General features: G+C 43.4%; 2 protein-coding genes and 1 non-coding gene across 5 annotated transcripts; 1 reads left to right on the top strand and 2 right to left on the bottom strand.

The window, feature by feature from the left end:
- Positions 1-2143: 2143 nt before the first annotated feature.
- LOC112270223 lies at positions 2144-2262 on the bottom strand. Its single transcript, XR_002962624.1, has one exon. It is a non-coding gene; the product is annotated as a 5S ribosomal RNA (ribosomal RNA).
- A 631-nt stretch (positions 2263-2893) lies between these two features.
- Positions 2894-10164, top strand: LOC100830497 (putative phospholipid-transporting ATPase 9). 2 transcript variants are annotated; one of them, XM_010229397.3, is made up of 12 exons: positions 2894-3482; positions 3686-4204; positions 5294-6645; positions 6721-6831; positions 6934-7210; positions 7315-7403; positions 7510-7618; positions 7823-8035; positions 8148-8270; positions 8370-8468; positions 8546-8737; positions 9155-10164. In XM_010229397.3, the coding sequence occupies exons 2-12, from the start codon at positions 3806-3808 to the stop codon at positions 9800-9802; spliced, it is 3612 nt and encodes a 1203-aa protein (XP_010227699.1). In that variant the 5' UTR covers positions 2894-3482; positions 3686-3805; the 3' UTR covers positions 9803-10164. The 2 variants fall into 2 exon arrangements, with proteins under 2 accessions (XP_010227699.1, XP_014752718.1); XM_014897232.2 differs by lacking the exon at positions 2894-3482 and having other exon boundaries at positions 4066-4204; positions 5294-5392; positions 5469-6645.
- A 5601-nt stretch (positions 10165-15765) lies between these two features.
- Positions 15766-19425, bottom strand: LOC100833953 (proline-rich receptor-like protein kinase PERK8). Of its 2 annotated transcripts, none has more exons than XM_024458116.1 (6): positions 19146-19425; positions 17072-18624; positions 16915-16985; positions 16736-16812; positions 16475-16622; positions 15766-16356 (listed from the first exon to the last, which is right to left on the bottom strand). In XM_024458116.1, exons 2-6 carry the CDS (start codon positions 18612-18614, stop codon positions 15997-15999), a joined length of 2199 nt encoding a protein of 732 aa, XP_024313884.1. In that variant the 5' UTR covers positions 18615-18624; positions 19146-19425; the 3' UTR covers positions 15766-15996. The 2 variants fall into 2 exon arrangements, with proteins under 2 accessions (XP_024313884.1, XP_014751733.1); XM_014896247.2 differs by having other exon boundaries at positions 17072-18621.
- Positions 19426-26643: the final 7218 nt, after the last annotated feature.

The following is a 26643-nucleotide window of genomic DNA, read 5'->3' as shown; positions in this document are numbered from 1 at the left end:
AAGGTTGCATGCAGTAAGTACCTCCCGGTTTGAGAGAGCGAGGACATTCACATTTTTTTTGTCTTCTGAAACATGACTGGACACTAGAAAAAGATTATAACCCAATATATAGTCCATAAATAAAATTGGAACATTTTTGTAAGTAGCTGGCCTGCTGATAGGGCTTTCACCTAGGTTTGTAAGGGTTTTTGGCTTCTTCTTTTTTTTTTAATCATAAACATGATCGTTTGTTCTCTTCTATCCCGTGAATTGGAGAAATGGGTTAAAAAGCTCATCGTTGAGGTTCAAAAAGAAGAAGTGAAAACCTATCCTCAAACAACTAGGTTGTCTTCCTCCTTTATGGTTCCTCGTAGGGCAAAGATTCACAGCCAATTTTGTGTCAAGAATAAACACAATTACGTTTGTTCCAAAATGTAAGATCTTTTAGATGTGTCTGACAATGACCAAGTTTATAGAGAAATATACTAGTATCTACAATATGAAATGAGTATACTATGAAGATATATCATGACATATTTAATTAAACTAAACTGAAGTTATACATATTGGCAACTTTTTCTGAAAACTTGGTTATATTTAAAAAAATTGACTTAGGAAAAATTAGAAAATTTATATTTAATAACGGAAGGAGTACCTTATATACACTTAGTTAACAGCGCCTAAAATGGTATGTAGTAGTAATTATTTTTCCTTTTTCTTATCTAGAAAAACAAACTAAGAAGCTCTAGAAAAATAATCTATAAGGCTGAGACGTCTAAACCTGAAAGCACAAGCCTGCCTAATTCACACAAAAAGTTGCATTGTTATTTGGAGTTTTGGATAACCTTTGCTACCTAACCAACCGAGGATGCAACCTCTTCTCATCAAATTTTGTGCACAGACAAAAACGGGACAGACCGATGGAGGCAAAGAAAAAGATTCAATTCTTGTAAGACTTCTTTCGCTGCATGTAGAAAATGATAGATAAGTACAATGTTCATTTTAAGCGTAGATGACTTGACTTCAGCAACGTGGCGAATGTGATCCATGTCAGAAAATTCATATATCTCTTGGTTGAAAAGTTAAGGTTTAGTCTTTGCTTGCCCAAATGTGTTGTGCTAGATATTTTATGACCCGCTGTAAAAATAAACTCAAAAGTTGTAAAATTGGTTAGACAAATGGTAAAAAGTTGTTGGAAAAACTGGATTCCTATGATCAACCCTAAAGCCAAAAGCAAACTAAGTTTTTTCTTAAAAAAAAAGATGGATAACCTCAGGCCTCTTCATCAATTGATGCACACAACAATAAATTTAGCCTTGTTAAATTAGTGCATCCAAACATGAACCATGTCTTGTTAAATTAGTGCATCCCAACATGCCAAATGTTATTAAATGGAATTTGGTCGTATCGACCCTGTTAAATGACATACCAAAACAACCCAACATATGTTTACAAATAGGAGAACTATAGCATCAATTAAAGTTTGAACCCTCAGTTCCACAGCTAAATAGTTCTCTTAGTTTTCAAAATCTTTGAACCTGCTCCCATTTACCCAAATTGAGAGTGATCCTGACTCAATAGCATCTTCATGTCAACTTTGACATGCTTTCCACTTAAACAAAACTAGCGAGTAAATACAAATTAATTTCACCATCCCTTTAAGATCTCTTTAACTTTTGTGTAACTTTTTGAGCAGGTATTCCAATGAACTCGTCGTGTCGGATATAGTTCCTTGATCTGTCTCTCATCCTACAACTGCTATTCTTTATCTTTCCTCACTTCTAAACCTCCCGATAGCAACACCATGGATCACGCGAAACAAGTGAACAATTTATTTGGAAGTCTAATCACACGTGTTGACGACCCAATGCTATCATCCACCGCACTATTCGACACCCTCCTCTATCACAACCGCATCGACGTGGCCTCCTCCATCAACGTCTTCTCCAACCAACATGCCCTACTCCATCGGCATCTCCACTTCCCGGTGTGTCTTCCTCCAAATTCTCATTCCAGCCAGCAGTGACGGCACCCTGTTATCTTTGACTACGTACTACGTGTCTCCGTCCTCTTCAGTCGTGGCATCATCACCGCTTGCCATCGTTGTCGTCGTTGTCTTTTGTGGAAAAGAAGTCATACTTCTTTTTTTGAAGTAAAAAAAAGATGAATGCAACACAAGGACTTTCTAGAAGGTCATCCATCCTAATACTACTCTCGCCCAAGCACGCTAAACTTCGGAGTTCAGATGGGATTCGATGCTTTGGTGCTGATATGATCGCATCCGAAGTTACTTCTAGAAGCATAATTAATTGATACATTCTCCACAATGTTTTCACAGCCATACATGGTGTAGTACCTCACAATTGCATGTAAGAAAATTCCCATTCTAAAGAAGCAAATTTTCCTCTTTCTTTCTTTTGCAAGACATCCACATTTTGTTTTGTACAATCATGAAAATGGAAACATTCTCCGGTTTGATGGAAACAAAACGTTTATTTCCTTGTAAGAAATTCTCTATTTGACGGAGACAACAACATGATGTTCTGGAAACAAAATATCTCGTACAAAACAAAATTATGTTCAGTCGAAGTAAATTTCAGTTACCACGAAACCACAATAAAAAAAAACTGTTTCTACGTTTGAGACAAACCAATTGGGACAAATTATCAGGCATCGATACATAATTTTTGGTCGTCTCCAGAGAGTACTCCTGCAAAGTGGAGTACATACATGGAAAGAGTAGCAGCAGTACATGGTTGAAAAGAGTAAAACGACAGAGAAAGATACCAAGTGTCACAGCATCTAGCGTACCATCAGGAAACAGCACACGTTTTACCAACCCTGAAAGCGCGAGCCAGAACAGACAGGCAGACAGACAGTCGGAGGAGAGGCGCAGGAGCAGCAGCAGAGGGCCACGCCAACAACCGAACCGGCCAAAACAAGAAGAACAACCCCGTCGCACACGCCCACGACTCTCTCCCCCGTCTCTTGCATTGCATCTCCCGTCGCCTACGCCAGTCTGAATTCTTCTTCCATTGACCCACCCTCCCCCCGTCTCCTCCTCCCCAAGGAAAGGCTTCGAATTTCCCCTTATCCCAAAAACCTTCCGCTTTCGCGTCCGCCGTCTTTGATTCGTTCGCCGCGCGAGAAGAAACCGTGTGTGGGGGGGAGTTCTGTTCCTTTCTTGCCCTCGCCGCAGCTGCTTCGCGCGCATTGCCTGCCACCCCCGAAGATTCCTCCCTTCCCCCGCGCGCGCCCGCGCATGCGGGGCGCGTAATAACTCTTTTTTCGAGTCTCTTTCTTGGGGACGTTTCTTGGAGAAAACCTCCAGCTGCAGCCGCGCGCATGGATCAGGGCCCCCCGCGCAGTAATAGCCGCCTCCAGCTGGGATTCCGGGAGCCGGCCGTTCGCTGCGGTGGCCAAAGGCGGGGTTCTCGGTCTGACGCCGTCGTCGCGCCCTGCCTGGGTGGGATCTTGGAGCTCTGTTGAGGAGTTCTTGTCAGGTGATTTGGCCAGGCTTGGTCCCAGTACACTCCAGTTTCCTGTGCCTGCTTTTTTAGGTGGAGTCTTGTTGGGTGGGAGGGGAGCCCGAATAGGTCTTTCCACTTCGATTTTTTCTTTTACTTGAAGCCTGAGTTGTTCTTCCTCAGAGGGGGAGTCCAGTAATCTGTACCTGATTCTGTGTTTATTGAGGGCTGAATTCCAGATTCAGCTCAATAAGTTTCAGACCTCAAGTCCAGTAAGCTCAGCAGTAGCCAAGAGCCCTGAGCCTGTTGCCTTGGTGAGTAGCCTGCCTGGTGTTGTGATCTGATTGTTTTTACGGAAAATGGCACGAGGAAGGAAGAGGATCGAGAAGCTCAAGCTGAGTGCATTGTACAGCTTTGCGCTGTGCGGCAAGAGCTCCAGCGAAGATCACTCCAAGATTGGTACCACGGGGTTCTCCCGAGTTGTTTACGTCAATGATCCAAACAGGCATGAAGAAGAGGGCTTCAGATATCCGCTGAATGAGGTCGCGACGACAAAGTATACGTTGGTCACCTTCCTGCCCAAGTCTCTCTTCGAGCAGTTCCGGAGGGTGGCCAACTTCTACTTCCTTGTCACGGGTGTACTCACGTTGACACGCCTTGCACCCTACTCGGCAGTCAGTGCGCTACTGCCACTGTGTGTGGTGATTATTGCGACCATGGTTAAAGAAGGGGTTGAGGATTGGAGGAGGAAACAACAGGTATCGCTCAAATCCTAGCACAAGCGATATTTAGTGAACTTGCTTTGATTGATGTGAGTAGTACGTTGTTGTGATCCACAAGAACTTAACAGGCTTAAGCATAATCTGACCTATCCAATAATTGTTTCATGAGTTGAAACAGATTTGGCATCTTTTTTGTATATGCTTTTCCTTTCATAATGGTCAGGTGCTTTTTTCTTGCCACATATCTGTTTTGAAGAGCCAAAGTAGGAAGGAATTTAAATCTAAAGGAGCTTTTTTATTGGATCAACCATACAGGGTCATAAATCATTAGGGAAGTAAAAAAGTTAGTTTTTTTCCTCGTAAAATATAAAAGCTGAAGTTTTTAAGAAACCACAAGTAACCTAAGGTCAGATAACAATCACAAAAGATGAAAATGAATTTTGGAGACTATGAATCTAAACATAGTATGTGTTACTTTGTATTTTTGAGGGAAGTAATATGCACCGCTTAGTTACAACCAAGCCGCAACCTTCCTTCTGAACAACCGCCTGAACTACATTGCAAGTTACTTATGTTTCAGCATCACAGTTATTTCATTTTGCATCCTAGAGATGTGGTCAAGAAATATCATCATAAATTATGCCGAATCCGAATAGGCAACTGGTAAGCTGGTTTAACAAGAATTTGTAATCTCAGTAGTTACAACCAAGTCACAACCTTCCTTCTGTACACCTGAACCACATTGCAAATTACTTATGTTTCAGCATTAAATTTTCAGTTATTTCATTTTGCATCCTAGAGATGTGGTCAAGAAATATCATCAGGAATTATGCCGGATCCGAATAGGCAGCTCATAAACTGATTTAGCAAGAATTTGTAATCTCAGTTGTAGCCCCATGGTCTCAATTCGTTAACACGATACACAATAAAGTAGATCAAAGCTAAATTTGTTATGAAATTTGAAATGCATTGGTGCAATACACATCTTTGTGATGATCTTTTTGACATATCTTCACCTTGAAATTTCACTGCATTATCTCTAAGATTTAATTGGTTTGTAAATTTATGTACATTCTCATGTTGTTGATATGAATTTCATAAGTTGATATGCAAATCTTCACTCAGGATCATGAGCTCAACAATCGGATAGTAAAAGTGCATAGAGGGAATGGCATTTTTGAAGAGACCAAATGGAAGTATATCAAAATTGGAGATGTGATAAAGGTGGAGAAGGATAATTTCTTTCCTGCTGACTTGATTCTGCTTTCATCTAACTATCCGGATGGAATATGCTATGTAGAGACCATGAACCTGGATGGTGAAACAAATTTGAAAATTAAACAAGCTCTTGAGGTGACATTGGATTTACAAGACGATACTAGTTTCAGAAACTTCAGACAGATAATCAAATGCGAAGATCCGAATGCGAATCTTTACTCTTTTATTGGTACTATGGAATGGAACAACATGCAGCATCCTCTATCTCCGCAACAACTTCTTCTTCGGGACTCAAAGTTGCGGAACACTGATTACATATATGGGGCTGTCATCTTCACAGGCCATGACACAAAAGTGATGCAAAATGCAACTGATCCACCATCCAAAAGAAGCAAGATTGAGAAGAAAATGGATAAAATCATTTACCTGCTGTTGTGTTCTTTACTCGTAATTGCATTGCTTGGTTCAGTCTTTTTCGGTATATGGACGAAAGATGATTTAAGGAATGGTGAGCCAAAACGATGGTATCTTCGGCCAGATGATTCAACCGTCTTCTATGATCCGAAACGAGCAGCTCTGGCATCTTTCTTTCATTTGTTAACAGCCTTGATGCTGTACAACTACTTCATCCCAATTTCTTTGTACATATCCATCGAGATGGTCAAGATCTTGCAGGCTCTATTCATTAATCAGGACATTGAAATGTATGATGAAGAATCAGATAAGCCAACTCATGCTCGAACCTCAAATCTAAATGAGGAACTAGGTCAAGTTGACACTATTCTCTCTGATAAGACTGGTACATTGACCTGCAACATGATGGAGTTTATCAAGTGTTCGATTGCTGGCACTGCCTATGGTCAGGGTGTCACAGAAGTTGAGAAAGCTATGGCTCTGAGGAAAGGGGTGCTGTTAGATGATGAGGTAGAAGGTGGAGGGCAGAAGGAGAAACAAATTGATGAGAGTTCTCATGTTAAAGGTTTTAACTTGAAGGATCCACGTATTATGGATGGGAATTGGATTCATGAGCCTAATAGAGATGTGATAAGAGATTTTTTCCGTCTCCTAGCCATCTGCCATACATGCATACCTGAAGTAGATGAAACAGATAAGGTTTCATATGAAGCCGAGTCTCCTGATGAAGCTGCATTTGTTATTGCAGCAAGAGAATTAGGGTTTGAGTTTTACAAGAGGGCACAGACAAGTATAGTTGTACGTGAACAGGATCCTAACCAGAATGTTCTACATCATCAATATAGGCAAGTCAGTTTTCTTTATTTCCTTAAATGATACTGTTTATTATGTAAATTTGACCTTTTGACAATCTAATACAGAAAGTATGAGCTCCTAAATGTCTTGGAATTCAGTAGTTCACGGAAGCGAATGTCTGTTATAGTAAAAGAACCAGAGGGAAGGATATTACTTTTTAGCAAGGGTGCTGATAGGTAAGTACTACATCTGTTCTAAATTTCTGTATCTTCTCACAGATAACTGTCGAGCTTATGTTACTGCCAATGTTTTCTTATCTGTCTTCTCCATGTCAACAGTGTGATGTTCAGTAGGCTTGCACCAACTGGAAGAAAATTTGAGGAAGAGACTAAAAGGCACATAAATGAGTATTCTGATTCTGGTCTAAGAACCTTGGTTCTTGCATACCGTGTCTTGGATGAGAAAGAATATCAGAAATTCGCTGAAAAATTCCGCACTGCCAAAATATCTGGAGGTGCCGATAGAGATGAAAAAATTGAGGAGGCTGCTGACAGCATCGAGCGGGACTTGCTTCTTCTTGGTGCTACTGCTGTTGAAGACAAGCTCCAGAAAGGGGTATGCTATTTTGAACAGCTATGTTTTCCAGTCCTTTCATTTTACTGAAATCCATTCTAATAAATGTAAATAGCCCTTGCTCATTTGTGCGCATTTATATTCAGGTACCAGAATGCATTGACAAGCTTGCACAAGCAGGAATTAAGATATGGGTGCTAACTGGTGACAAAATGGAGACAGCTATCAATATTGGGTACATAGTTTATTTCGATTATCAAGGATCGTTTTAGTACAACTGGCTATTGTTCTAAAGAAGTATAAGCTGGCTATTTCCTTTTCTAATTCTTGTTATTCTTCAGCTTTGCATGTAGCCTACTCAGACAAGGGATGACACAGATAATCATCACCCTGGAAGCACCTGACATCCTTGCATTGGAGAAAAGTGGAGACAAACATTCCATTGCAAAGGTGATAAAATGATTAAATTGCTTTTGTCACTGAATTATTGCCTATGTAATTGTAATTTTCAGATGACTTTATTCACATCAATCACTCGGAAATGTTTACATAAAAACAAGTTTGACTGAACATGCATTCGCATTCACAATTCTAATCCTAGAGGCCTAAACAATTGAAATCGTAATAGCTACTTTCTCTTTATTGACTCTTCAGGCATCAAAGCAAAGTGTTATGGATCAGATAGAGGATGGAACAAAACAGATTCCAACTTTAAGTCAGTCCAGCACAGAATCTTTTGCACTGATAATTGATGGTAAATCATTGACTTATGCTTTGGAAGATGATACCAAGTTTAAATTCTTGGATCTTGCTGTCAAGTGTGCATCAGTCATATGTTGTCGATCTTCACCGAAGCAGAAGGCATTGGTCAGCTTCTTGCTTTTTGAAAACTCATATTTCTGTTTTCTATGTATAATTCTCCTAGTATTGTTTCTAAAAGCATATGTGCAAAGATATTAATATGTTTCACCAATTGCAGGTTACAAGACTTGTTAAACATTCGCATAAAGTTACCTTAGCAATTGGTGATGGGGCAAATGATGTCGGCATGCTACAGGAAGCTGACATAGGAGTTGGCATTAGTGGTGTGGAAGGGATGCAGGTTGCTAATTTTAATGCTTGGTAAATTTTGTGAAGGTGTTTGTGCTCTCTTTTTAATGTAATTTTCTAATGTTAGTTGTTTCTCTTAACAATGTTTCAGGCTGTCATGGCAAGTGATATTGCCATCGCTCAGTTCCGCTTCCTGGAACGGTTACTTTTGGTGCATGGGCATTGGTGTTACCGACGTATTTCAGTGATGGTATACTTTTGGTTTGTTTGACCTAATATTCAACTTTTAAAATTCAATCATGATGTTAATATATATTTTTGGCGCAGATATGCTATTTCTTCTACAAGAATGTGACCTTTGGAGTCACTATCTTTCTGTATGAAGCATTTGCATCCTTTTCAGGGAAGCCAGCTTATAATGACTGGTTCTTGTCACTGTATAATGTTTTTTTCACCTCACTACCTGTAATTGCATTGGGAGTATTTGATCAAGATGTGTCTTCCCGGCTGTGTCTACGGGTACGTCAACACCGAACCGCTTCGAAAAGATACTATCGTTCACAATAGTACCTTCTCAAATCTAAATACTCGGAAGCATGTTTCACTACATCGTTCCTGAAGGAACTTACTCAATCTACTATCACTGTACTCTATGATTGCAGAGAAGCTAAAATAGTTAGGCGACTTCACCTTGTATGTGCTTTTTATAGATTTACCGATTTCCTACTTAATCCAAGCAGACCTCTTACCCCAAAGATGCCTCAAGTTTCTTGTAGTACCTTATCATTGTTTTCAACAAACAAAAGATTAAAATTTATCTTTCATGCTACGCTAAAAGAGATCTCACACTAAAATGCAGAAGCAATGCAAATTCATTTTCCGTACTCTTGATCAACCTGTTTTTAATGAAGTGCCTGTTTGCATGTTGCTTAACAGTATCCGGAACTATACCAAGAAGGAGTGCAGAATGTATTATTCAGCTGGCGTCGAATACTTGGCTGGATGCTTAATGGTGTCATAAATGCCATCTTGATATTTTTCTTCTGCACTACCGCCCTGAATGACCAAGCATTCCGCCAGGATGGCCAAGTTGCAGGCTTGGATGCGCTAGGCGCTGTCATGTACACTTGCGTCGTATGGGTTGTGAACTGCCAAATGGCGCTCTCAGTAAACTACTTCACCATAATCCAGCACATATTCATATGGGGTAGCATTGCTGTATGGTACCTCTTCCTCTTGGCTTATGGTGCTGTAGACCCAAAGTACTCAACAACAGCATACATGGTCTTCATTGAACAGTTGGCGCCGGCCCTGTCATACTGGTTGGTGACTCTTTTCGTGGTGATGGCAACACTCATTCCTTACTTCTGCTATGCAGCAGTTCAGATCCGCTTCTTCCCAATGTTCCATAACAAGATTCAGTGGAAAAGATACTTGGGGAAGGCTGAAGATCCAGAGGTGGCAAGGCAATTGTCTTCACGACACCGGACATCATCACACCCAAGGATGGTTGGGATCTCTGCTCGTCGTGATGGCAAGGCTATGCAAGTAACGAAGGGAGCCGATCTAGAAGTTGAGGGATAGCGTGTTTTTAGTAGATTTTGTGTTTTGTACAGATTATAGAACGTTGTCTCCTGAAAGATGACAAAAATGGACTGGGCAAAACTTGTGAATATTCTTGGGCTGATACTTCTGTGGTTCCATGGAGTTCTAGTCCAGAGGATAGAGCTAGATCATAGCTTTTCTTAGATAGGTCAAAAGAAGACAAGAGAGTACAGGTGCAAGTTCATTTAGCAATTTAGAGATGTGTATTATTTTCCTTTTTTTTGTTTATGTCTGCAATCTGATGGTTGATTTTATTTTTCTTTGTTTCATGCCATAACTGTTCTCCCTCAACTGTACTGTAAACTAACCCTGGTATGGTTTGCATTGAGAGAATTGCACTAGGTCGGCGTTCCCTTCTTTATTCATAATTCATTCATACAGGGCAGGGCAGCACCTTCTTGCGTTTTACCTTTGATTCCTCAACTCCATGTTTTTTGCGTTAATTACTCCGGATTCCTTCATTTCCATATAAAGATCATTTAGAAACTTGCCAAGACAGTTGCTTCAAAGTTTCGGGTTAGAATGGCGACGAATGGAAAATTGCATTTTGCAGAAACAAATTATTTCTGTGTTCAAAGCAACCATCCAGGCGAACCATTTTGCTTTGATGGCATGAGATTCAACGAGGAAAACTGAAGGATGCAAAACAAGACGATAGTACAGATCGGTATCCTTTTATTACTCTCTCCTCAATTCCTTATTGTACTAACCTGCAAAGTTCAGAGCGCCACCCAACCTAAGGCAGGCGGCGGGGGTGCAGCAGGCGGCTGTTTCGCCTCCTCAGCGGGCCGACGAGGCGCCCGCCAGCGCCGCCGCCACCAGCATCTCCGGCGGCCGGCGGTCAGCCTGGTGCAGTCATACCACTCATCGGGCCCCTCCGCGTGCGCCGCGCAGACCCGGCCGAAGAAGCAGGACAGGGCGGTGAGCAGCAGCACGGCCGCGAGCATCCCGAAGAATGGGCCGAGGCCCACCGACGACGACGACCCCGGCCCGTTCCGCTGGTGGGCCGCAGCGCCGGACACCTGGTAGTCCGGCAATGGCACCGCCGGCGTGGCGGTCGCCATTGTTGACGGGGCAGCTGTAGGCGCCCGTTGAACAGGGAGGGTCAGGATGGAGAGTCTGGGTGGAAGGAATGGAATTGGAAGGAGTGGGCAAAAGTTTCACTCGCTTTTGAAATTTAGTAATAGCAGCAGGACTAGTAGCAGTAGAGAAGATTTGAATAATAAATTAGAAAATTAATAGACGCCTGGAAAAAGCAGGAAAAGACTTGCATTGCATGGCCAGCTTTATTTTGTGTGGAAGGTTGAAGTGGACGCCAACATGCATGGAAAATGGCCAAAGCAAGAACGATGGGGGCCATGTTGTGTTAGATGTTGTATGTATATAGGCAAGAAGAGAGATGAACTCGTCTCATCTCTTGTAATGATGGAAAGTGCCATGAAGAAACTCTTTGGATGGATGGATATGAATTAAAGGAGGAAAAAATAACATGTACGATTGATGAAAATCTGCTCTTCATTTAGATTTAGAAGATTTCAGAGTCCTGTTGAAACAAAAGAAACAAATGACCCTACCAAAACAAGAGCACGCATGTTGGGACTGTGATGTCAATGAAGATTGTAACCAATGTCTGCGTGTACACGAAATGTGCAGTGTTTATAGGACTTAACTATGGCAAAAAATACCGTCCTGCATGGGATAATAGACAATTATATAACAAATGAAGCAGATGCCCATACTAAAACGAAGAGCACACATGTCTCTGTGTAACCCATTGCACCTAGGACAAAACATGCCATCGGTACTTTTTGTGTAATTTATTTCATCTTCACTTGAATAAACTCAAGGAGGGCGGTAGGCCTAGAGAGCTCCAAGTTCTGCCTCGACGAGGAGCTCCCAGGAGCGAGGGCTAGAGAGCTCCAAGATTCACTTTGGCAGGGAGCGAGCTCCTAGCGTCGAGAAGGTTCGAGGGGTCTAACCACCTCCCCGGATCGGTGGAATCGTTTCATCTTCACTTGAATGAACTCAAAGAGGGAGGCGGGGTTAGAGAGCTCCAAATTCTGCCTCGACGAGAAGCTCTCAGGAGCGAGGGTGCGCTAGGGAGCTCCAAGGTTCACTTTGGCAGGGAGCTCCTAGCGTTGGCATCGGTGGAAGAAGTGTTGGGAATCATCAACAGGTACCGAATCGGGAAGTCTCGCTACGGTCTGAGTGACTATTCACTCCATCCCTCTCCTAATAGCAGTAAGTTACGGTGCGCAAGACAACTTAACCTATTAAACAACAATGATGTGTCAACTTGTCGAGTGTACAACAACCCTAACTAATAGTGTCGGCATACACCCCATACTAACAACTACACGCTAGACCATCAAAACTCCCTGAAACTAGTGTATTTTTACAACAACCACACCTCTGATGTTCAAACTGAATATCCATGTAGTATTGAAATTCTCTGTCGGGAAGCACAAGATGAAGAAGTGGAAGAACACTTGCAGGTTGAGGATGATAACGAAGATAAACTTGAATTAAATGATAAGGACAATAAAGCCTCTAATCCATATAAAGACAAGGGTAAGAAAGAAGGTTGTTAAAAAATCATTGTAAGGAAAGAGGACTTGGATGAATAAGTTTTTACCTTATCCTAATAAGTCTAGTAAATCCAGAGATGATGGCCCCTTTGAGAAATTCCTTCAAATTGAACTTGCTTTGGAACTATATATTTTGCGGTGACAAATTGTGACGAAAGAATTCCAAGCTTCAATATGTGAATACGATTGGAGCTCGCCAGAGTAATCGTCGAAAGGTTGCTGGAGTTGTTGAAGTTCACCGGAGCTCGCCGAAGTTCGTCGGAGTGGTCTCCATAGTTCACCTGAGTTCAGGAGAGTTCGTTCTCGTATTTCACTAGAGTAGATGGTGGTGGGGCACCGTTGTCCAATTTCATTCAATTTAGATGGGTAAGGCTTAAATTTAGTTCGAGGCCACTGCCAAGGAATTGAGTGTCCAATTCCAGTTCTCAATTCTATAGACATCCAAACAACAACATTCGCAAAACTCAATTCTAATTTGTGAATTTTAAGCTTCAACTAGGGGAGTGGCCCGCACAAAAGCGCGGGCAATCAACGTTGCCTTCTACAATTTTTTAATATTAATTTAAGAAGATCTCATTTGAAAATTTTCAGTACAAATGAGAATTAATATGCCATACTCATTGTATCCCATTGCATTTCTCTCTGTCATGTTCTTTGCATCACAATCACATATCATTTTTGTTTGCCTCTGTGTTTCCCTACTCTTTAAATAACGCCGACAGCTTCCTCATATTTGTTTCCCCGAAACTTTTATACAAGGCTCCCTATAAACAGGGGCGGAGCCCGGCCCGGTGCTACCTGTGTTGTAGCACCGGCCTGGCAAGGATCGTCAGAAGAGGATATACTGAGTATTAAGTTCATTAGTAGAATCTGCAAAAAAAAGTTCATTAGAAAAATACATAAGTATAGCACCATTAGTCACATCTTAACACCATTCTTTTTCAGTTTCTGGCTCCGCCACGGCTATAAACGATTCTCTTGCCAAATACCTCACCTCAGATTCTCCAAATTCAATTCCCTAATATTCAGCTATACCATATTTTATTCATAACTTTCTACCTTTTCTTTGAATAAATATATTTCTTACCATTTTATTCAATTCTACTTCCTCTGTTCCTAAACGTAAGATGTTTTATCTTTGTTCTAAAGTCCTTCCCCCAGCCCCTTTCTCTCTGTCTCTAAATGTAATCTACTCCCTCATTTCCTAAATGTAAGCAGAAATCTGAATCCCCTTTTCCCATCACCTATGTTCCTCTCTCACACTATGTTGACTATGTTTTGTCTTCTTCCCTTCGGTAGATCTGGTAGAATCTGGATGAAATCAATCTCCTCCTAGGACCACTGTCATGCCACCAAATGGCCTCTCGCTGCTGCTGTTCTTTTTGTGTCTTGGTATATCTCTTAGACTTATGCCTAGGGCCTCCAAACATATATTGTTTGCCATTGGTATCTCAAAGCATTTGTATTAGCGATGTTTTTTTCTAATAGTTCGGCCAAGTCTGAATTTGTTTGCTGCCACATGTTGACTTGTCCGTAAAAATTAGTGGAACATGGAACCTTGAGTGTGATGTCCTTCCTCCCTGTAGAAGCAGGGCTACAATACCACGTGACCCCTAGTACTATCTTACCCCCCGAGGGCATCTCACTATCTTTGTTTCCCCAAATAAATATCAACCGATTCCATTATTGAATCAGATGCATACCGCTGTTCAAAGTTCAGATTAGGGAAGATCCTTTCCTTTATCTCTGAATTATTTGGAAGATCTATTCTGGGGACCGGGGTACTCTTTACAAGTCTTTCTATAGCCCGTGTCATTGGCTTCTCTATCTCACTCTATCTTTCATCTTCCTCTCGTGATCAAGTCTGAGTCCCGCGACTTGCCTCTACAGTAAAACATGCTAATAAATCTAGTAAAATAATTATTCTTCATGTACTTGGATTGTCTGCATACCTGAGCACTGCTATCAATTTGTACTCTACTATGCTAGGTGATGCTATTGGCAAATTCAAAATAGTAGTTCGGGAATTTGGATTTTTTTTTTCTTTCTTCATCAACTGCCCTCACTGTTGTACTCCCTCCGATCCACAATTAGTATCGGAGATTTAATACAAAGTTGTACTAAGTTTGTATCAAATCTAACTTATTATGGTCGGAGGGAGTATTAAAGAGGAAACTGATTTTCATATTGTTCTTCAGTGTTCGATATTTTCCATACTCCCAGACTTTGAAGGTCTTAAATATATGGATGGAGTCCTCTTTAATCTTTGGAATAAATTTTCTTCACCAGTTCGTTTCTTACAGAAGTGTGTATTTGCATTGCCCTATATAGTAAGAATATAAATATATTAGGTCAAATTTCAATATAGAAAGGAAATTAATATTTAAGTGAAAATCGTACCTTCAAATTTCAATATAGAAAGGACATTAATATTTAAGTGAAAATCGTACCTTCTTGTCCGATAAAATCATATCAGTGCTCATATGTTTATTGGTAGATGGATTAGTTGGCAAGTACAAAGCAAAATAGAGTTCATGGGAGAGACGAAAAACAACATTGCATGCACTGCTTGATGCTTTGCTACAGTGCGGCGCATCAAAAATTATCTTATAATCTCTTGGACTGCATGGGAAAACAATAGTTATGCTACAGGCTATGAAGAATCTCTATCTTAAATTTAGAGAGATTTGTGGGGAAACAATATTCTCTTAAAGGAATTACGTCGATTTGATTTAATATAAGTGGTACTTCCGTACTTACCGGAAGTAGGCGAGACAATGGGACAGAGAGATGAGTTCGTGGTCGTTGAACGAAGAGTGGAGATCTCTGCAAAGTGTTCATCGTAGAAAGAGGCGAGCCGGCGGGGCGCTCGCAAGTCAGGCTTGATCGCCGGAGGAAGAGGCAAGAGAGGCTTTTTCTCTTTTCTGAACGTACTGATCACACGTGATTCATTTGGTATGTTTGAGTTGGCCGTAAGTGATGTGTATGGAAAAGGTAATTGAGTTGGTATATGGAATAAACAAATTAAATAGGAAGGTGTACTCTCCTGCAGATTTTTTGTGATCACACGGGATTGATTTGGGTATGTTTGAGTTGGCCGTAAGTGTTGTATATGGAAAAGGCAATTGAGTTGGTATATGGAATAAACAAATAGGAAGACGACCTTATATTGGACGGTGATGTTTTCGTAGCTAAAACAGTGGCCACCAAATCAAAGGCCAGATGTTTTTTTTTTTGTGAGATTTTGGAGCTTCTCTATCTTTTTTTTTTATTACTTCGTCATGTACATTTAGTATATAATAGATTCGTCATGTATTTTTATTATATAATAGAATAGATATCTCCGTCCAAAAGAGTGGTAAGAGTTCATATTTTCAGATGACAAATTGTGACGAAACATGACATCTCTCTTCACAAAACCCCCCCTAAAATTACATAACAATGAGGATGTACCCTGTCAATGAACGCATCAAAGAAACGAACATACATTAAAGATTCACTGTAAAAAGAAAAATAATCATAAAGAATGAACAAATCACCGGAAACAAAATCGTGCAGAGCCCCTGGGTATTTCTTTTGTGCGTGCTACAAATCCCTCCTGCCGCTCATGCTGGCCCTGGACTGGGTATACTCGGAGCTGAAATCCTGACTGCCGAACGCCATCCTCTGGAACTGCCTGATGTCGGCCGTGTTGGCGACGTTGAACATCTGGCTCTTCCCGGGCTGCACGCCGTTGGTGAGGTCCACGTCGTTGAGGGTGAGGCTGTCGAGGATCCTGACCACCTGCCCCATCTTGGGCCTCCTCGCCGCCGAGTGCCGGATGCACGCCGCCGCCGCCTCGATCACGCGGAACATCTCCACGTCGTCGTAGTCGCCGCCGAGCCGCGGGTCCACCAGCTCCTCGAACTCCTGCTCGTCGATGGCGCGGTTCAGCAGCGGCCTCGCCTGCCACAATGAGGAATAATCGAGTCAAATTAACTGATATACTACATGCAGATATAGTAGGAGCCATGGTGCTACTACTGCTGGTCTGCTGTGTTGAGAGTCAGAAGCGGCTTATTACCCACTCCACGAGGCTCTCGTCGCCGAGGGGACGGGACGAGTCGACGGGCTTCCTGCCGGTGATGAGCTCCAGGAGCACGACGCCGAAGGAGAAAACGTCCGATTTCTCCGTCAGCTTCCCTGTCGACGCATACTCTGGAGCCAAGTACCTGTATGTATTAAAAAAAATGCAGAGTTCACAGCCAGATACTCGTTTGATTGAATCCTCTTTTTCTTTTCACCTGCTGAGATGAATGAGTGTTCTACTGGATGGATTAATTACCCGAAAGTGCCCATGACACGCGTGGAGACGTGGGTGACGTCGTTCTCTGCCAGCCTGGCCAGCCCGAAATCCGCGACCTGGATTATCAACACGACATTTTCAGTTTTAGTACATCTGGAACTGACATACGTATAGCCAAATTGTGCCCGTTGAGTTTGAGAAAAAGATGGGAACCGAACCTGAGCTTCAAAGTTATCATCGAGCAGGATGTTCGATGACTTGATATCCCTATGGATGATCCTCGGATGACCTGCAAATACAACAACAGAGAACAATTCAGCAGCTGAATATATATAATCCCATGAATCAAGATATAACAACATAATTCAATCTTACAATCCTCGTGCAGGTAGGCCAGTCCGCGCGCCGACCCAGCGGCGATCTTGACCCGGGTGGGCCAGTCCATGACGGGCCGTCCCCTGCCATGGAGGTTGTGGTGCATGGTGTCGTTGGCGACGAAGTCGTAGACGAGCAGGCGGTGGTCCTCGGAGATGCAGTACCCGACCAACGAGACGAGGTGGCGGTGGTGCACGCGGCTGATGATCTCCACCTCCGCCTGGAACTCGCGCTCCCCTTGCCCGCCACCGCCCTTGAGCTGCTTCACGGCCACGACCCTGCCGTCGCCCAGCGTGCCCTTGTACACGCACCCGAACCCGCCTTCCCCGAGCAGCTTGTCGCGCGAGAACCCGCCGGTGATCTCGTACAGCTCGTCGAACGTGAAGGCCTTGCTGTTCCCCACGCTCAGCTCCCCCGACGCCGCCGCCACGCTCCGCCCCGGGCCTTGGCTCCCCATCGTGCTGCTGTAGTTTGCGGAGACGAACCTCTGTTGCTGCTGCTGTTGATGGTTCCCGTAGGACTGGGACTGGCTCGCGGGCATCGTCATCGGCGACATGCTCTGCTGATGCTGGTTGCTGCTGAAGTTGGACGACCCCGGGCCCGACGGCACGCGCAGGAACGGCGCCTCGCCCGACATGTGCCGCGGCGTGCCGTAGGACGACGATGGCGGCGGCGCGTAGCCGTGGTAGTAGAGATCATTGTACTTGCGCTTGCGGCGCTTGGAGAGGCACACGAACACGCCCGCGAAGCAGAGGAAGGCGATCACGGCCACCACCGCCACGCCCGCCGTCGCGCCGGAGCTCAGCCCGCTGCTGCTGCTGGGCGGCACGCTCGTGTTTCTTGTCGTGTCCACTGCGGACGCGGCGGCAGGAGGCGAGCGTGCGGCGGCGGGCGAGCTCGTCCGCGCGGACGGAGGCGGGGGGTAGGGCACGTCCGATTGCGGCGGCGGCGGCGTGTCGTCCGCTGGGGACGCTGTTGGCTCTGCGGATGGAGGAGGAGGAGGAGGAGGGGGAGAAGATCTTAATGGAGATGGCGGTTTGGCGTGTGACCGCGGCGATGGAGCGGACGATGGCGGTGGAGTGGGGGAAGGTGGGGGCGCGGCGTTTTCCGTTGGGGGCGGCGCGGTGGCTGCGGGAGGCGGGGGCACGGGAGAGGGTGGCGGAGGCGGCGATGCCTGTGGTGGAGGGGGAGGGGACGCCACCGGCGGCGGGGGCGGCGATGCCTCTGGTGGAGGCGGAGGGGACGCCGCCGGTGAAGGAGGCGGCGCAATAGGCGGGGACGGTGGGGGAGAAGACGGGGAAGGTGGTGGGGATGATGGGGAAGGCGGCGGAGGAGCAGAGGACGACGAGGGGGAAGGAGGAGGAGGGTCGGAGTTAGAGTTGGAGTCGGGAGGCGGCGGCGACGAAGAGCCGGTGGACGAGGAGGGGGGAGGGGTGGCGCCCGAGGTTGGCAGCGTGTTTGCTGCGCCGCCCGCCGCCGCTGCGATGGCGCCACCGGCGCCGGCGCCGGGGCCGCCGCCTCGAGCTTGGAGCAGAGTTCTCATTGTGTGACTGCTGTCAGAACCAATGAAGAAAAAACAAACATTCAGGACTTGCACTTTTGTTGGAAAAAATTTCTGAAGTTACCAAGGCATTGTCATTCTCTTCTGATCAAGCCACATTGTTTAAAGTAAAGGTTAACGAAAATGACGGTGAGTAAAATCTGATGATAGAAACATAACAACGCCTACGTACTGGACCTCCCCAACATAAGACCTTCCAACGGATCTTCTTCCACTTCCCGCGGATCACAACTCACAACACACTTGCTTTAGACAACCAACCGGCAAGCACAAGATTCTTCCAGCTCGTTAAGAGAACTAACCGCGTGGAAACATCCATAGACTACGTACCGAGCATGTTAGCATCTACGGAGTATAATAAGAAAACAAAGGAACAAGGTAATCCCGACCAAAAACAAATCATTCCATGTAAACATGATAGAGCATGTTCAAGATTTCCCCAAACCAAGAGAACAAACAACCGTTCGGGACATGGATCACAAGAATGGAAGAAGAAGAATCGGTAAACCGTACCTTAAGATCACAGGAAGATCAGACGAAGAATCGAACCAAACCACGCAATGCCTGCGCCCGGGGCCGATGAAACTGATGGACGGAACAACTCAATCTCAACGCTCATGCTGCATTTGGGGCAAGAACAGAGGCGGGGTGCGGAAGAAGAAGAGGAGTTGGAAGACGCAGAGATGATAGGAGGAGGTGTAGAAGAAATGGCAGGCAGGGCATTGCTGCCGTCTCTCTTGATCATCTCTTTTTGCTGTTGGGACTCGGTCGAAGAACGTGGCAGCGACGACTCTCCGGAATAGCTGTGCTGGAGCACGTCGGTGATCAAAGTTTATATATCTTCCATGCATATATTAATAAAGTATGCACCGGCCGGACGAGAGGAAGGTCGACGGGAGGCCTGGTTAGTAGTGGCAGCCCTGCCATTGTCGACTAGTTGCTGCTTACCAAATAATAGTACTATTACCTACATTTTTTTTTCTAGAACACAGTACAAACACAGATGTTAACAACACGCGCTTACACATCTCGCTGTCAACGACGCTATCAGGAAAACTGACGGGCGGTGGCAGCCTCGCCTCCGACCGGGACGACGAGCGGGCGGCGCGGTTGGGCAGCAGGGCGGCTGAGCGGGGCAGGGGGCTGCAGGTGCGGCTGGGCTGCGGGTCTGGTTTGGGCTGGAATGTTCCCACCATGGACGGCACAGGAGAGCAGAACGCTCATGGGAGAAACTCGCCGGCGGCGTCCAATCCGGCAGAGCTCTACGGGGGTGGATCCGATGGGGAAAATAGGGGGAAAGAAGGAGAAGCTCACCACGAACTCGTAGGCGGGGTCGGTCGGGGAAGAGGAAACCGGTTGAGGCGAGTCGATGGTGAGGCGCGGCCGGTGGAGGAGGAGCTCGGTGCGGGGGCGCTCGGGGGCAGCCGAGGATGAGGGCAAGTGCGCCAGAGGGATCTTGGAGACGTCACGTTGTTTTTGCTGGCATTGTCTTGGCGCGGGAGGTTGCAAGCAGGGGAATTGGTGCGGGCGGCGCTCCGCCGGTCTTGGGGAAGAAGACCTGCGGGAGGGGGCTTGGGGCTCGCACGGCTTCCATGCCGTGCGGGCGCGGGAACGGGTCATCTCAGAGGGGTCGGGGTGGCGCGTGCGGGGCCGGAGAGCAGCAGGAGGAGGCGGGAGCGCTCAGCGGTGAAAATGGCAGCGCGGCGGTGCTTGGATAATGGTGACGGGGGCAGGGCAGGTGTTACTAAGGTAAGTAAGATTTGGTTTCAGAGGACGACAGGTGGACCCACCATGGCAGTTTCCCTATTAGCAACGTTGACAGAAAAATTACGGGTTTGACAATACGGATTAGTCCAAAAATACGGGTTAAGTGAAAAGAAAACAAAAATGATACAGTTCGTCAGAAATTAGGAGTTTTGTGATATTTACTCTCTTTTTTTCGGCGGCTGGCTGAAATTGAAATGTAATAAAGTGACCCGAATATTCCTGCAGTTTTGTAGGTTGGGTTTAAGTGTTAATAGTACTGTTATAATTGTAAACAACATGTTTAAGAGCTTTTTGTTTTGCTGCAGACGACAATTTTTAAAATCATGAACGTCGGTTTTGAAATAGAGCAATTCTACCCTGCTTGGGAGGTACCACCATGTACCGGTAGCTCCCTCCTAATCCATTGTTGATTTGTGTAGGGCAGGAGAAGCAGCGGTCGAGAACCTTGATTGTCAGGTATACTCGTCCGTCGGGTCGAACCGGGACCCCATCAGGAGATCCAGCCGCAACGGCAGTGCCTCCTCCTTGGGACTCGTGAGGAGAGGTTCATCGCCATCTTGTCCAACATAATACCTCCACGCCTACTCGTGCTCTCTTTCTACCGCAAGCCGGAGTGTAAGACCCGCCCGGCTCAAGAACAAGAAGAATAATTGGGGATTAGCAGGGATTCGCAGGTGGCTGGGCGCATTGGGCCATTGCCGCGGCTGCACAAGAGGAGAATTGAGGAGAGAAGATGGCAGTCGTCGGCAGTTACTCGGTACCTCTCCATGGCCAGTTGCCATTCACGTGATGGTAGCCAGAGGTACCATCCATCTTTGACCGTTAGATCTTACACAATGGACGGCTCAAAAAAAAGTACTGTAGAACTGCCCTTTGAAATACATGAACACCTTTTTTTGAAACTCGTGAGCGTTTGGCTCATAAGTATTTATGTTGGAAACCAAACAAATGAAATTAAGCTAATATATGCCTGAAATTAATGTTTGTGGTACAATTGAGAACATATCCCATATAAATTCCCTAAGTTAAACACGCATTAGGAACCATTGCACAAAACTTCAATTCCTCCTGGCCAATGCCATCGGTATGAAAAAAACAAATTAGATTCTGCAGGAATCAAGCTAGCAATAATGAGATGCAAGAGCAAGCTGCACCACAAACGCAGATCGATAATTGCCGCTTGACTGATTGCATCAAGAGAGGTTGGCATCCCAGTCGATCTCCCATGACTGATTGCAATTATTTTTTTGCACTTTGTGTATAAAAATGCGGTTACGATTGTGTATAAAAATGTTAGAGGATGCCGTCAGAAGAGTCTTCGATGAGACCGCCGCTTTTGTTAGAGTTTGAATGAGCCCATCGAGCATACGTCGGTTTTGACAGAACTCTGTCCGCCGCGTGGGGGTTATCACAATAGTGATATCGTGTTTGATGCAGCGGTTGCCTCTAGACACGCTCGGTCGATGCAATATGTAGATGACGCATTGGAGATGTCCATCCTCGTGGACATAATGGAAGTGGCGTGCTGGCGAAGATCATTGATGAAGACCATTGGTGATGGTGAACCAGTGGACATGTCAACCATGGTGTGTCCCTCAAAGGCGTTTCTTTGCGTTGTGTCGTCTCGTGCCTAAGAAGTCAGTGTAGATCATGCATCTTGTTCTATACAGGTGTGTCGTTAGGACGGATGAGTGCCACTCGTGCCTTTGAACTGCATCACCGAAAATACATCTAACATCGGAGTTAATTTTGGATTTATTTTTGACAATGTGCTTAGCGGGCTAATGCTTTGCTAAGTATCTATATATATGCATGTTTGTTCGCAAAAAAAGTCTATATATGCATGAGGATAGTCCACAACTTGGTGGTCTTCTCTGTTGTCCGCAATTCTTTTCTTATCCCGAGATTTTGCAAGTCCTCTCATGTCTTCAGCCCATCTTTTATCTTGTCTACAGTACCATCTAGAGGAATAGATCAAGCAAGCTCTCAATCTTTTTTTTCCCCAGTGAGCATCACATCTATATTTGCAGTGATGTTTGTCGAGATATCTCCAGTAGACAACAGTAGGCAAGTCCTAGAATACATATTTATTCTTCAACACGCCTTCCAACGGCTTTACCACATTTTGATTATTTCCGGCCTCAGGCCATTGGCCCCAAGAGTTTAGCAATTCATAAAATTTGTCCTCGCTCCTCTTACAAGGCAGTATGTGGTTCTCGACACTATTCTTAAACTTTGCTAATCCTGTCTCCATGGGCCATTATATAGAAGCCATCTTCCGTGTCCCATGTACATGATTTTCGAAGAAACTGGTAGGCGACGACTTGTCGTATCATCCTTGAGAGCAGATTCTTTGTATTTGTGGACGCACTGGCCGGATTGATATCTGAAAACTAGATTGTCTTGGACCGTTGTGAGAAGCATAACTTTCATATCAAAGTAGTATCCTTCGTAAGTGTGTCCCAAATCCGAACCTCTGGTTCTTCCATTGTTTATCTAGCTACTCGAGCACTAGTTTTTGATACACGTTCGCACTGCTCCCGGTTGCTTCAGGCCTTGAATGACAAAAAAAAAGTGTATGTACTTCCACTTCATCCCGAGCCGTAAAGAGATGTTGTACATCCACCGGAGGCAGACGTAGGAACTTTTATAAATTCATTTGCATTAGACTTTGTATGAAATTTTTCATCGATTCAGACATGGTGGAAAGAATCCTACGTTTTTTATGCACAATCAAACATTATTTGAATCATATATATTCAAACTAAAAGTAGACTTATTTTTTGTCTCGTATTTTTGTGTTCTAACTAACAATACTGAGAACCAAAGAGGCCAAACCACAACTAAACAAAAAGGAGGCCAAACCAAATAGAATTTGGAGGCTGTAGTTTATATTTTTGTACAAGTTTATTGGGTAAAGTAAACTTATATTTCTATGTTTAATGCATATGACAAAATTTATTTAAGGTATGGTGCATTAAAATTGACGTCTTAAAAGCAATACTAAAGGCAGATGTAATTGTAGCGCCATGCTTTTTCACATTTTGCAATGACAGATAGGAGGCTGCTAGTGGGCGGCCGTTGGCTGGTTAAGCCCAGCCAGCCAACGGCCGGATTAGAAAATTTGCGTATTGCCATAATTGCTTTGTATCTCAGTATGGAAATATTCTAAACGGACGAATACCAAACCTCCACGATCCCACGCTGCTAGGCTGTCACGAGTTCGTATTGGCGCAAAGCCACGTGCATGCAAACTGAGATATGTTCGGATTGTTTAGCTAAATGCATTTTTTTATTTTCAAAACGCTGTAACTTTCAAACCGAGTGTCGAAATTATGATCTGTTTTCACCATTGGCTCTATCGCAGTGAGATCTTCAAAACTAGATCCCACTTTGGTATATTTTGACAAATATTTTTTGAAAAGCAACTTTTATGTTATAAAATACAACTTTTTCTACTTTTTCGCAACTTTCTTGTACCCTATACTGAAACATTTGACTCTCATACTGACAAGTTTGGTACATGCTAGCAAATTTGGCTCTCATACTGTTAGCACGTTTTACTCCATTGCAGATACCTTTAGTGTGTTCGGTCGCAACTTTCACTATTTAGTTACAACTTTGTATTTTATACAACAACTTTGACTCTCATATTAGCAACTTTGCTCATATACTCTCAACTTTCACTCCCATAGTACCAATTTTGGTTCATATACTGGCAACTTCGATTCTCATACTAGGAACTTTGACTTTTGTGCTGATAATTAATTTTTGGATCATATATGAGCATATATGTCAACTATTTGGCACATTTTAGTAACTAGCTGCAAAGTTTTAGCAAATTTGTATTCAAGCACGATCCTACTTCGTGTGGGTGCAACAACTTTGGATCAACATTAAGCAAACTATTTGACACATTTTGCAAATAAATACAAAATTTAACAACTTTGTATTCGGGTGTGATCATATCTTTGAGGGGTTGCAGCAACTTGGATCAACATTAAGCAACTATTAGGCCTATTTTTCCAATTATCTACATATTTTAACAACTTTTCATTCAGGCACGATCATACCTAGCTAGTGTGGGGTGCAATAATTTTGGATCAACATTAAGCAACTAATATCCTATTTTTGCAACTAACTACAAATTTTAACAGCTTTTCATCCTGTCATAATCCTACCCGTGTGAGGTGCAGCAGCTTTGGATCAACATTAAGCAACTATTTGTCATATTTTAGCAACTAACTACATTTTTTTTAGCAAATTTGTATTTTAGCACGATCCTACTTTGTGTGAGGTGCAACAACTTTGGTCAGCATTAAGCACCAATTTGGCATATTTTTGCAACTAATTACAAATATTAGCAACTTTGTAGTAAGACATAATCATACTTTGGGTGGGGGTGCCATAACTTTAGATCAGCATTAAGCAACTATTTGACATATTTTTGCCACTAATTACGAATTTTAGCAACTTTCTATTAAGGCACGATCGTACCTTTGGGTGGGGTGTAGTAACTTGAGATCAACAATAATCAACTGTTTGGCATATTTTTGTGACTCATTACAAAATTTAGCAACTTCGTATTAAGACACGATCATACATTTGGGTGGGATGCAGTAACTTTAGATCAACATTAAGCAACCGTTGGTCATATTTTTGCGACTAATTACAAATTTTAGAAACTTTCTATTAAGGCACGATCATACCATTGGGTGGGGTGCAGTAACTTTAGATCAGCATTAAGCAACTATTTGACATATTTTTGCCACTAATTACGAATTTTAGCAACTTTCTATTAAGGCACGATCGTACCTTTGGGTGGGGTGGAGTAACTTGAGATCAACAATAAGCAACTATTTGGCATATTTTTGCGACTAATTACAAATTTTAGCAACTTTGTATTAAGACACGATCATACCTTTGGGTGGGATGCAGTAACTCTAGATCAACATTAAGCAACTCTTGGTCATATTTTTGTGACTAAATACAAATTTTAGCAACTTTGTATTAAGACACGATCATACCTTTCGGTGGGGTGCAGTAACTTTACATCAACATTAATCAAGTATTGGGCATATTTTTGCGACTAATTACAAAATATAGCAACTTTGTCTTAAGGCGCGATCATACCTTTGGGTGTGGTACAGTACATTAAGCAAGTATTGGGCATATTTTTGTAACTCATTACAAATTTTAGCAACTTTCTATTAAGGCACGATCATACCCTTGGGTGGGGTGCAGTAACTTTAGATCAAAATTAAGCAACTATTTGGCATATTTTTGCGACTAATTACAAAATTTAGCAACTTTGTATTAAAGCACAATCATACATTTGGGTGTGGTGCGGTAACTTTAGATCAACATTAAACAACTATTGGACATATTTTTGCGACTAATTAAAGCAACATTGTATTAAGGCACGATCATACCTTTGGGTGTGCTAGTAACTTTAGATCAACGTTAAGCAACTATTTGACCTATTTCTACAACTAACTACAAATTTTAGCAACTTTTTATTCAGGTACGATCAGACTGTTGTGTGGTGATGCAGTAACCTTGGATCAATATTGAAGAATTGTTTTAACCTATTTCTACAACGAACTATAAATTTTAGCAACTTTTTATTCAGGTACGACCATACCGTTTGTGGGGGTGCAGCAACTCGGGATCAATATTAAGGACCTATTTAACCTATTTTTGCAACCAACTACATGTTTTAATCCAGGCATGATACTACCTTGGTGTGGGGTGTGTCAACATTGGTATCAATATTAAGCAACTATTTAGCCTATTTTTGAAACTACAAATTTTAGCACCTTTTTCTTCAGGCACGATCATCTTTTTTTGTTGGGTGCAGCAACTTTGGATCAGTATTAAGCAACTATTTGGCTTATTTTTGCAACTAACTACAGATTTTAGCAACGTTGTATTCAAAGATAATACCACCTTTAGGTGCGGTACAATAAATTTGGATCAACATCAAATTTCTCCCACATCAAATTCAAAAGAGTGGCAAAAAAAAAGGAAGACCCAGTATAATGTGGCATTGTTGTACCTACCACACAGGCACATGCAAATTCTTAGAGAAACAATGCTAGAGGGCAAAGAATATGATTTTCAGTTGATGATAGTGCTCAACAACAAATAGTACTACACACAAGAAGATGATTCAGCATTAACAGCACAACAACCTTGCCTGGAATATCAAGTGCAGTACCTATTACGCAATGATACGGCCCTT

Source organism: Brachypodium distachyon, chromosome 1, assembly GCF_000005505.3.
Source record: "Brachypodium distachyon strain Bd21 chromosome 1, Brachypodium_distachyon_v3.0, whole genome shotgun sequence".
NCBI classification, from domain to species: Eukaryota; Viridiplantae; Streptophyta; class Magnoliopsida; order Poales; family Poaceae; genus Brachypodium; species Brachypodium distachyon.
This window is presented reverse-complemented; position numbering and strand designations above follow the sequence as displayed.